General features: G+C 44.1%; 1 protein-coding gene across 2 annotated transcripts in view; it reads right to left on the bottom strand.

Annotated features, from left to right (window-relative positions):
- Positions 1–3,363: 3,363 nt before the first annotated feature.
- LOC147709660 (tyrosine-protein kinase Src42A-like) overlaps positions 3,364–12,816 on the bottom strand; it is a 309,465-nt gene continuing 300,012 nt past the window's right edge. For both annotated transcript variants that reach the window (XR_015296713.1, XM_086928180.1), the window contains exon 10: positions 3,364–7,557. Coding sequence is in view for 1 of the 2 variants with exons in the window: in XM_086928180.1 (XP_086784306.1) it covers positions 7,358–7,557 (200 nt within the window). In the remaining variant the exon portion in view is untranslated. The remainder of the gene's footprint in view (positions 7,558–12,816) is intronic.

Raw genomic sequence — 12,816 nt, 5'->3', positions numbered from 1 at the left:
ACAATTAGTCAATCCTAAGTAAATCCACCATTAGTTAATCCTAAATGGATCCACCATTAGTTAATCGTACGTGAATCCACCATTAGTCAATCATACGTAGATCCACAATTAGTCAATCCTAAGTGAATCCACCATTAGTTAATCCTAAATGGATCCACCATTAGTCAATTGTATGTGGATCCACCATTAGTCAATCATACGTAGATCCACAATTAGTCAATCATACATAGATCCACCATTAGTCAATCATACGTGGATCCACCATTAGTCAATCATATGTGGATCCACCATTAGTTAATACTAAGTGGATCCACCATTAGTCAATCCTAAATGCATCCACCATCAGTCAATCCTAAGTGGATCCACCATTAGTTACTCCTAAATGGATCCACCATTAGTCAATCCTAAGTGTATCCACCATTAGTCAATACTAAATGGATCCACCATTAATCCTAAATGTATCCACCATTAGTCAATTCTAAATGCATTCACCATTAGTTAATCCTAAGTGGATCCACCATTAGCCAATCCTATTTGGATCCACCATTAGTTGATCCTAGGTGGATCCACTGTTAGTCAATCATATGTGGATCCACAATTTGACACTCCTAAGTGAATCCACCATTAGTTAATCCTAAGTGGGTCTACCATTAGTCAATCATATGTAGATCAACCTTTAGTAAATCATACATGGATCCGCCATTAGTCAATCATACGTGGATCCACCATTAGTTAATCTTAAGTGGGTCCACCATTAGTCAATCATACTTAGATCCACCATTAGTTATTCCTAAGTGGATCCACCATTAGCCACTCCTATTTGGATCTGCCAATAGTCAATCCTTCTAGGATCCTACATTAGTCAATCCTAAGAAGATTCACTAATAGTCAATACTTTTTGGGTAGGAACCTCATTTAATGAGATTTAGATTGCCGTGGTGGATATAGTTCATGGCCTGAGGATCTTACACCTCACCAACAACCCACTGTTGCAGAAACAGTACAACTGAGTAAAACTACACTATCAGGACACTATGAAATGTTTTATGCCCTCCACAGTCTGTATGGAGGTAGTGGTGAACGAGCTCTGCCACAAGGCTTTACTTGAGAAGTGGTTCCCAACTGAGAAGTTGGAAAAGCTGGAGAGGGAGGACCAAACTGTATAGTTTCTGCAAATTATCCTATGGTGAAGGGAGTGTCAGCAGGGGCACCGGAACATCAGTGCATTGCTTCTTGATTGCTGTACAGGAACTAATTGATCATAAGAACCTTTGTGCTACACATCGTAAGTTAAGAGCAAATCAGCATCACGCCAGAGGGCTGTGATCTATTATAGATGAAAAAACTAAAAATGTCGATCCAGAGCCACAGGTTCTCAGATATGCTTCCACCTCTCCTCCTGCTTCCATCTGAAGGATGCTGTTCAAGCACAGCGAGACACTCTACTAGACATACACATCAACAGCAGCCCATTACAGAGACTGACCACTACATGGACCAAACAATTACATTGACCATGACATCACATCACCTTACCATTACCTCAATTTCATGGATATCACTTCTCTCTTGGTGACTTGAGGTTGAAAGCCACGTCAAGCAAATGGCAAGCCACAGTCCTGGTTGTAGTAGATCTGTTGGTCATGCTGATGTAATTATGTCAGGCTAGTGAGGTGCACTTCTATACTGCACCCTGAGAAGTTCAGAAACAAGAGTGAGGAGTTTGGGAGGATGGACTTGACTCTACAGGGATAATTTCTTCTAGCAATTGTTGCACCTATTGGAGGTAATCTGAGTCTAGTAAAGATATACTTATGATGAGAATGGTGTCTTAAGGAGCACCAAGACTTTAGCCAAACCAAGCAGTGGTGAAGGGTGGAAGACACGAGGACAAAGGCAGCCGTGGAAAGACTCATCCAAAATGAGGAATGATCTTCTTAAATTTCTGGAGTGAAAACATCCGCTCAGAATCTAAATGTTGATAGTTTGAGAGGTGCCACTGTGTATTTACGATAATGTCAAGTGTTTCAGTATTTTGAAGCATTATGTTCAGAAATTTTTTTCTTTTGTTCCTCATGTATATTTTTATGTGAATTTATTGCAGGTATTCTTATGTAAACACCAGAGGTTTAATAAAATGTCATTGTAAATGAAATTCACTGACTACCTAACTTTCCCTGACAGCAGCTGATGTCCCACCATCAGTGATTTGTTTCCAGTGGTTAATCCTTTCTCTAAGCTGTGTCCCACCATCATTGATTTATTTTCAGTGGTTATTCCTTTCTCTAAGGCTGAGTGCTTTGAAGCAGCTAACTGTTAGATGTCGACACATGAAAGGACCAACAAAGTTAAGTATTGCAAGATGCACTTTCCTCCCTGCCATAAACAACCTCTAAAGATGGGAACCTGGTTTCTTCCACACTTCTTAGGAGGAAAGAGTGAATCTGGGACCAACAAGCACAGAGACAATGAATTTGACAGGAACCTTGGCTACTCCTACCACACAGTCGTACATGGGCCGTAGTTTTACTTGCCTGCCCCTGTTTTCACCCCAGACATGTTCAAGTAATTTCCTGTTGCAGCCTCAATCACCCAAATATCCTCTAGCGTAGAATCTGAGCCTGTGCCTACCTCTTTAGCCACACTCCTGTCATGACCTCTGCTTCCAGAAATCCTAGCTCCTGAAGAACACTTGACTGCTAGCCCAAGGTTCTCCTATTTAGGAATGAGATTGATCCTACAAAACCCCTCCTTCGCTCATATGTACTTGCTCCATGTTTTACCTTGTGATGCGATACGTGGATTATGCCACGCGCCATTTTAGTAGTACAAGAAAGAGAGAGCGAACAAGATGTGAAAGCAGGAACTCATGAGAGGGCCTTTACACTGCATCTTTTCCTACTTGCTTGAGATAATCCTCAATCCACTCGCGTACAAGGATTTTTTGCCATCCTAAAAAGAAGTAATGCAAAACGAACAAAGGCAACAGAGTCACCTTTGATCAAAGCCAAACTGGCTCTGCTAGCTTGAAGCTTCTTCGGTGGATGTCAAGATTTTCCTTGTTGTGGCGCCGGCCCAACAGTTACCCCTTTACTTTTTGCATAATACGTAGGGATCCAGGTACCTACTGTCCAGTTTGGTGTAAATGGAATGGAATCTGTTAACTTCAAGGAGACAGGCTGATAATGATGATGGAGAAGCATAAACCAGAGGCCCTGACACAATAGGGACGGTGGCCATTAAAACAAACAAGCACCCATGGTCTGACACTAGAACTCAACCCACCAGGGGCTGGCATGAGTCTGAGCTCAGCACACTAACATCAACCAGAAACCCTACCAATAAACCCCACAAATACAGGCATTGCATTAATTCACGTTTTTATTACTTGAAAATGAGGTATTTGTGAATCTTGACAATGTTGAATTGGCGAAATAGCACGATTGAGGAGCAGAATCACTTACAATAGGAAATGAAAAGTATGACTCCATCAGCAGGTTATACAGGTAGCATTGTGTATCTAGTGGCTGTGATGCACCTGCGTGCCCCTGATCCTAGCAGATAGACCACCACAAACCTCTCAGCATCTGTTCCTCGTTCTCAGCTAAGGATATGCCAAGTAACAACTGCTCAACAATGTCTTTGCTGGTTGCTTGTTCACAGCAGTCATGGAATAACCCTCTCTAGTTCCTACGTGTGTCCCAAAAGTCACAGGTCTATCAGATTAGAGCTCTAACCTTTACTAATCCAAAGAGAATACAACGGTCAGGCTCTTTTCTTTGGGAAGTTTGTGCATGGACACCGGATCATTGGGTGTCACAATTGTGCCAAGTGACCGAGCTCTCCCCTTGAGCAGTGCATGTATGAAGCATATATGAAGGGACTGGGAGGATGACATTGGGGCCAATGAGAAACAGGCACTAGGTGGACGCAGGACAGGGAAACACATTGACTAGGATAAGTGGACATGCACTGTGGAAGACCACAGGGTGTGGAGAATGGAAGACCCAGAGACATAGGAACTTTTGGACAGGTATCCTGCAGACGAATACCTGGAGGTAGTGGGACAGGGAGAAACAGTGACACAGACTGAAATGATGAACTATAAACTGGACACAGGAAATGGCAAACACAAACCCATGAATGTGTGTGTACATATGCACACACGCATGCATATCCCCTCCCAAGAGACAATGGCCCTGCAATAAGAGAAAACACTAGGTTTTTGTGGCACAAACACAGATATTGAAACAGAGAAATGATCACCGACACGTGAAATGAGAGACGCAGGTACAGGCTTTAGGAAAGACAGACGCATTGTATTACAGACAGTCAGACAAAGAATGAAGGCCACACTCCATTAATTGAGCCTACAAATTCCTCTAAGCAAATGCACCCTAAAATCTACCAGCAGCCACAGAAGACCATAACAAGTAGAACAGTGGCTTGGGTACCTAAAACAAACAGGAAGAAACATGAGAAGGTGAGGTTGTTGGTTGGTACATCAAAAATCACTGATAAAGCTCTACTACCATGTTCCTTTTCACAGCTTCGAGGCGCTGATAGTTACATGTTGAATTAGCAGGCACTGACTCACACATATTCACTGCCAGGTTCTTTCTATTTCGGGCAAAAGGGTGTTTGAAAGCCATTGATGCTTCCATTCTGCAGAGTTCCTTGTTTTAGCAATGGGAACGCCATCAGTTATCATTGGTCGGTATACCATGTATGCAGTGATATCTCGTCACTTCAGCGCCTCTCCTATACTGACACTTATAGGGTTTTTGCTTGGAATGTCAGATACCCACTGATGTGTCTGCACTGCAGAGTCCCTTGTCTTGGTGCAGAGTTTATTAGTGGTGCCTCGGCCATTCACTGAGGCATCTTCACTGCATTAAGACATCTTGTAATCAGTGGTAAGTTCATTTCAGCGTCTCCCACTTAGCATTAATCTTTACTGCATTGCCCCTTCTTGTAATCAATGCTTTGCTCATTGCAGCATCCTTCTCTCAGCATTGAGCTTCACCGCATTGCCCCTTCTTGTAATCAATGCTTTGCTCATTGCAGCATCCTTCTCTCAGCATTGAGCTTCACCGCATTGCCCCTTCTTGTAATCAATGCTTTGCTCATTGCAGCATCCTTCTCTCAGCATTGAGCTTCACCGCATTGCCCCTTCTTGTAATCAATGCTTTGCTCATTGCAGCATCCTTCTCTCAGCATTGAGCTTCACCGCATTGCCCCTTCTTGTAATCAATGCTTTGCTCATTGCAGCATCCTTCTGTCAGCATTGATCTTCACCGCATTGCCCCTTCTTGTAATCAATGCTTTGTTTATTGCAGCATCCTTTTCTTAGCATTGATCCTCACTAAATTGACCCCTCTCATAATCATGGTCATGGATAAGTTCTCTGCACCATACTATCGCTTAATGTTGATCTTCACTGCATTGCCCCTTCTTCTATCATTTTTAAGTTCACTAAAGCATCCCTCTTGTAGCATTGAACTTTACTGCAGTGACCCAATTTGTATCATTGATATGTTCACTGCAGTATCACCCTCTCAGCATTGAGCTTCACTGCATTGCCCAATCTTGTGTCATTGATAACTTCACTGCAGCATCCCCTCTTTTAGCTTTGGTCTTCGCTGCCTCTTCTTGTGTCATCTATAAGTTCCCTGCAGCATCTCTGAGGACTTGAGGATTATTGCTGGGTTATTGGATGTCGACTAAAAAGTATTCACTGAAATGTTTCTTTTGTTAGTGCCAATCTCTTAAGGATTATTGTTTGGGATTCCTCAGAGATATCCAATGGTAGTGCAGGAGGGACAGTTATAGCTGCTGAGTCTCAACAGGTCATTCCTTCTCTGACTGCCAGGAGGATATTGAGAATTTGTTTATAAATCATATACTCACGGATGAGCCAGAAAACAGAATCTGTCTTATATCGGGTAACCCATTTATTAATGTGGCAGCTTGGACGTTTGCTAAGAAGGGCCTTCTCTTGCCATTGGTATCAATGGATAACATGCTACAGTGGAAGCACTGTCCTGAACTGGCAGGAAGAGGATGGGTGTTTGCAATGGTATAGAGTCTTTACCCCGTAGGATATTACTATTCAGGTAAGTACCACACAGGGGAGTACCACTGTCATAAACATTATGGACTTAAAGGTTAGGAGAAGGGTAAGGTTACAAGGTCGTAAGGGTAAGGAAGGGCAGATGTACAGGGAGGTAAGGGGTTTTAGGGTTCAAGGAGGTAATTTGTTTTAGGGTTCATGGGTGGTAGTGGTAAAAAGAGGTAATAAGATTTAGGGTTCAGGTGCAGGTGGAGGTAAAGCGATTTAAGGTTTTTTGGCAGGTCCTGGGTTGGTAGAAGTAAGAGGTTTTAGAATTCATGAATGGGAAGGGGTAAACGGAGGTATGGGAATTAATGAGAAAAAAGGGGTGTTTGGGGGATAGCCGCCCACAGACATATCAGACAACCAGACAATACCAATGCATTGCTTTGTTAAGGCGTGTGTTGTAAGGTCCTGCGTGGTACTACGTGTTGTAAAGGTCAACGAGTTGTAATGTCCACGGGGTAGAGGAATGCGGGGTAAAGTCTGATATTCTTTTAAAATGTCAACTCCATATTGATGGGATTTCATCTCTCATCATGAGGAGGGAATGGACTAGTGATTCCTTGATCAAATTCTCATGATTCAGCCTTCATTAAAGCAGTTGCTCGCTCAATATAGGCAGACAAGGATGGGCGGTTAGTTACCAGTGCTCGATACAGAGGCAGTCGCTATATAATGAAACGATAAAAAAGTTTTAAAAAATGCTTCAAAAAGGAAGAGAAATCAGACACAGTCTTTTCATATCTTACCATCCTGCTATAGGTAGAATTACAACATAGAGATATTTTAAATCGAATTTTTTTTACATTCACAGGTAAATTAAATGCTATTAAAATATATGAGTTAATCATTCTATAAGGCAACCCATTTGTTTCACATGTAACTCGTGCTGCCCTGTGTGACGAAAGGATCACCCAGGCTTTCAGAGTTAAGGACAGCCTTTGGGGGATGGTTTCATACATCTTATACAAATTTGTTTACACAGTAAATATGCCAAATTAGTGTTTTTCCAAATCGCTACGGCTTTAGCTAATACCACCGTGGTCACTATTTATCAATGTGCGATCCCTTCCTGCAATGTCCCTGCCAGTTGTGGGCAGGGATGGCCATCTCATTCTTTCATTGATGTGCCTTCCCTGTAGAGCAGTCTTTGCAGTGGGTTGGACAGGTGTCGCTCTAGTCTCTGGAATGCGCCATCTTGAGGGAACCGTTGGCCTCTGGAGGCTGGATGCCCCAGCATCTTCACTGCACCCTGGCCTCTTCCAGCCCTGCATCGATGAGTCTGGTTAGGTTTCCCTCGAGATCTTTGAAAGACGGCCTCTGCATACGCTCCCGTGTCCAGCACAGCCTCATGATGGCCGCCATCCCTTCTGGACAGGCTTCGGGTGTAGGCAGGGGTGGGCCGTGTAGCAAGCCCCTGATGTAGGCTTCATTGTTTATTTCTGTAGGACATCAACAGACAGGTAAGATGAGTAGTGAACTAGACTTTAGTAGTAAACAGTAGACTTATTCCAATGTCTGCTTTAAAACAATACAAAAAAATTGGAATTATATGTTACTAAACCTATTGTCTCTCAAGTTAAAATACATAAACAAGCATATATACAAACCGAAAATACATTTTTCTTCTTTTTTAATAAAAAGAGAAGGGGCTCCTAATGGTACGTGGTAGATATCTGCATCTTAAGCCGATGAGCAACTAAAAGTTAAATATTTAATAGGACTAACCCCCAGCAACACACTGGTGGTAGGCGTCTATTGAGCCAGAAAACGATGGGGTGAGTTGTTGCAAAATAATTGATGTTACGGACAAAAAAGCAGACGCAGCTAATTAGTGGCAAAAACTCCTGGGTGATTAACCCCTTCACCATCTCTAAACTCTGCCCACCACGAAACCCTGAACACTCTCATCAGCCCTAAACTCTGCCCATCCATGAGCCCTAAAAAACCCTGAACACCCCGACAGTCCATCCATCCCTGATCCCTGAAACTACTCACTACCCTGAACTCTACCTGTCCCTGACCCCTTACCAGCCATCTTAACCCCTAAATATCACTCATTCTTGAGCCCACAAACTCCTCTCTATCCCTAAACTTTACATAGGCTTAAGCTACTTTGGGATTTTTCCTTAAAATGACCTTTCTTTTAATTTTCAATATATTTGTATTTCCCAACAATTGTCTTTCCGTGATTTGTTTTCCTACAAAGTGGTGTCTCAGCTTTAGTTTTTTCATTAATTCACATATATCATATAGAGCTAATAACTGCTCAGTAACCAGAGGGGGTTTAACTCGTGACAGACTAACCAGAGAGGAGATTAATGGCACAGGCAGGACGGGAGCCAAGCCCCGAGACAGTGGCATACAGGGGATAGCTATCGGTAAAAGAGCTTTTGGGGCTTATTTTGGCATAAAAACCCATAGATCTGACTCTGACTGAAATAACTGAAAAATGAATGGTGCAGACTACAGTCACAACAGTATAATAGTCATCCCACTGGTGGAATAGTTGAGGGGGCACCATTATTAACCAAATAACAATTGTGGGGATGACTCCCAGCCAGCCTTACAGTGATTCTTTTATGTCAGAAAGTGACTTTGTGTAGTCATGGGAGCTAGGGGGATGGAGCAGACCCTTTGTGCATCTTTCGCTCTGCAGGATGAAACATTGCAGGCGTGCCCTTTATCTTTGCAATAGGTCAAGACTTTTCTGGAAGACCATAAAAAAAACAGCTGTTTCATAGATGTTCTGGAAGAATCATTTGTTTTATAGTAAATAATACTCCATACAAATGGAAATAGCATTGGCAATGGGAAACACCACAATCTTACTTCATTTTTAGGCCCGGGGGGTCCGAGCTGGGCTGGGAATGTTGTGCAACAGAGGAAACCCAAATGTTGTGTGTGTTAAATTGGATATTACCTCATTCTGTTTTGATATCATTATTATTGTAGTTCCTCTTATATATCTGTTGTTTGTATGAAAACGAGTGACTGGATAATGCAGAAAAAAGAAAAGCCCACAAAATAGCTCTGCATGCTGTAAGCAGCATGGCCAGCTGTGTCTCTGGTGTGCAGCACACAGCATCACACACCAACAGCTGCTGCAATGCGAGGTTATGCAGCACTCTGCAGTCCTCACCCCAGAGCAGTGACCACTAACCACCTCCTGGCTGCCTGTATCGGCACACAGACACGTGTCGAGAACAGTGGTGAGAGACGTCACATTTGTGCATAATACCTGTGATCCGTAGAACCACGGACTCTACCAACTCAAATAGAACTTCAAACTACAGCTCTTCAAACCCCATCAGAACTGTAGACCCACCATGTCGACCAGCACCACCTAAAACACCAACAGACGTTTAGACCTACTGACTCCGCCAGAGACGTATGCTCTGCACATCCACTACTGCAGTCCCTTCCTTCTCCAACACCAGCAAGCAAGTCAAAAAGCAGGGTAGCTGTGGACTCTACCACCACAACCAATTCACCACCTCACCCAGTGTTAATGTTGTGTACACTACCACATGACACAACAACAGATAGGTGCACCCCAACTCCTCAAACTACAGCAAAACTATAGACTCACCATTCCAAACATGTACCGGCAGACCCAAGAGCAGAGGACGGCTCGGGACCAGGGTTCGATTCCCGGCGCGGCAGGTTTCTGGACCAGGGTCAGCGGACTCGATAATTCTCTCGCCTCGGTGCCCACTCTGATCAGCGATCACACTCGGCAACTCTGGGCATTAGCTTGCCTCATCTTCACTAACGGCCCCACCAGACCGCCGGGGATGCCTGGTCTCACCCTGGAGATACCCATTAAGGGACCATCTCTCAGGGAAGCCAGGAAGGGTTTCGCAGCGGTCGAAGCGCCTTGGGACCCTACGGGTAAGTAGTGCGCTATATAAATGCCAATACATTTACATTTACATTTGAAACAGGTTGTAAACTACTGCCTCAAACAGCAGCAGAAGCATGGACTGAAGCAGATGGACCACAATGAGGACACCCAGAAAGATTCCCAATGGTTCTAAATGGTTTCAGAATCTCCACCCTCCATGTCTTTTTCCTTATTGAAATGGACCAGCCATCCCAGCTGCAGCAAAACAGTACACAGAAGCATCCTTATCTGAACCAGAAATGCATCCTGATAACTTTACCAGCGCCCCCATTGTATCACTGACCACCACAGACCAGTGGTACATATTGTAATTTCTATTGCAAGTAAAATAGACTTTACCAAGGCATCCACTGGAGCTGTCTCTACTGCTTACTACTGCACCTCAGCCAGCACAGGACAGCTTAGCCCTTCCACATCAACCATTACTAGGATCCTGGCCTCTACCACTTTGATTTGCACAAAATCAATATACTTTAACACGGCAGCCAACACCATAGTCTTTGATTTTACCGCCGCAAACAACAGCAGACTGCCACAATCACTGTTAAAACAACCCTTGTAAACCTGACTAGAACATTAGTACAACGGGGGTGTGGCTTGAGCGCCGGCCAAGATGGCGGCGTGACTCCGGAGCTCTGCATCCAGCCTCAGCACTTCGCTCTCCTTCATGGCGCTGCAGGGACCCTCCGCATGCTATAAACCGGAATTGCGGACCGGAACGTGAGGTGCATTGCTCGCCCTCTTCGTTTCCCGGTTCCGCATTGTTTTTCAGCTACTTTTCGCGAAGGTGCCGATGCCGAAAATCGCGGCCGCCATTTTGTTCACCGGCCGCGATCCCACACAGCGGCCGGCGGGAAGGTTCCTGTGAAGCTCCTATCATGCCGCGCTGCCCATCAAACGTCCTGAGATGTGGCTTTCTTCAGAGGTGAGCCCTCGTTTTACAGTTTGCTGTGCCTGCTCGCTCTTCTTCCATTCCCGCTTGGAGTGACCTGATTTTTTCTTCATTCGCCCGCCATTTTGTGGATTCCCACAAAGTCTTTTCAATTTCCACACGGCGGCTGGCGGAGGGGGTTCTTTATGAGGCTCCTGCTTACTGCATTATTAAACGTATCTGAAGCATTATGTTCTACATCAGAGGGAAGCCCTCGTCTACAGCTGCTGCGACTTCTATTACTTGCTTCAGTTGTCCTTGCTGTAAAATTGACTTTGCTGGATCCGTCAGCCATTTTGTGGAATCTCTCACTTCTTCACACGGCCTTTCTGAGTACTGCAGCTTGTTTTTCTGCCATTTTTCTAATCCCTCATCATTGCTCTACCACTTGCATGGCGCTCCTTTTATTCCACGAAAGGCACTCGCGTGAACTTTTCTTTTTTGATGTGACTCTTTCAGCTTTGTCCTCCCGGATGTGATGATGCCATTTATGATTTCCACATGACGTTGCGAACCCTGCTTTTCTCTCAGACATTCATGGCTTTCTGCTGAATCTTTCTCTGTATGCTACTACAGTGCCTATACTTTGCTCTTTTTCTGCGGTGACTGGATTCCTGCGTATTTCCATTTGACTCATTGTCTCCTCTCAATTGATTGTTTGAGCTTTCATGGGGAAACTTCGCAAATTGAAGCTCATCTCTACCCCTAAAGTTCCGGTCGGTTCAGACTCTGACTCACCTATTCAAGACATGGAGGAAGGTCGGTCATCAAAATCTGGCTCAGCACATGGAACCATTCCAAAGGCTTCCAACGTTGGTAAAGCGGCATCCTCTTTGGTTTCTTCTAAACGTCTCAAAAAAGATCCACCTTCTCCTGGGAGTTCTTCTTCCCCTTCCTCTATGGATCTCATATTAGAGGAACTACGTGCTTTCAAGCCTTTTATGGAAGCCACCACCAAAAATATGCAGGCAATGCAGGAGAAGTGGTCGTCTCTAGACGCATGTGTTCTCACCTTGGAACAATCCACAGATTCCTTGCAATCCTCTTGTTCTCGTATTCCGTCCATGGAGGCGGAGATCCTACTACTTAAACGACAGACAGAGGATTTGGAGAACAGAAATCGCAGGAACAACCTACGCCTATACGGCCTTCCGGAACTTTCAGAAGGGTCTAATCCTACCGCCTTCTTCCAGTCCTTCCTTGCCAAGATCTTAGATACACCAGCTCTATCGTCCATCAACATTCAACATGCTCATCGTCTTGTTCCTAGAGTTGCTACCAAGCCTAGAGGTGTTATCATGCTTTTCCTCCAATATACCGACCTTCTTTAGGTCCTCTCAGCTGCCAAACTCAAGAAATAGATCATTTTGGGAAGGTCACCGTCTCTACATATCGCAGGATGTCTCCAGAGCCACTGCGGAACGCAGGAAGAAGTTTTTGGACATGAGGACGCAACTCAGAGCCCTTAATGCTAGATACGGTCTTTTGCATCCTTGTCTCTTCAAGGTTACTTATAAAGACAAAACAACCACCTACGAGGGTCCTGAGGCCCTATAGGCTTTTCTTCGTCGGCATGGTCCTGATGTCATGGATATGTCTAATCCCGGTTGATTGGCCCTGTCACCTTTCTTTTTTCATTTGCATTATAATGTGGTTCTGATCTTTCATTGTTCGCACTGTTGATGTTATGAAACACCCAATGTTGTTCTTATATGTTTTTATCTTATTTGTACACCTCTCGTTCATCCGATCTCTCTCCTTGTTTATTTTTAACCTCATATATTTATCCTAATGTCTCTCTTCTCTCAACAGGTTTTCCCCTTCATCTCGCCACCTTGTTTTTACCCTATTATTCCCTCGTGC

This window comes from Lissotriton vulgaris, chromosome 6, assembly GCF_964263255.1.
Source record: "Lissotriton vulgaris chromosome 6, aLisVul1.2, whole genome shotgun sequence".
Taxonomy (NCBI): domain Eukaryota; kingdom Metazoa; phylum Chordata; class Amphibia; order Caudata; family Salamandridae; genus Lissotriton; species Lissotriton vulgaris.
The sequence above is the reverse complement of the archived record's forward strand: the minus strand, read 5'-3'. Positions and strand labels throughout refer to the sequence as shown.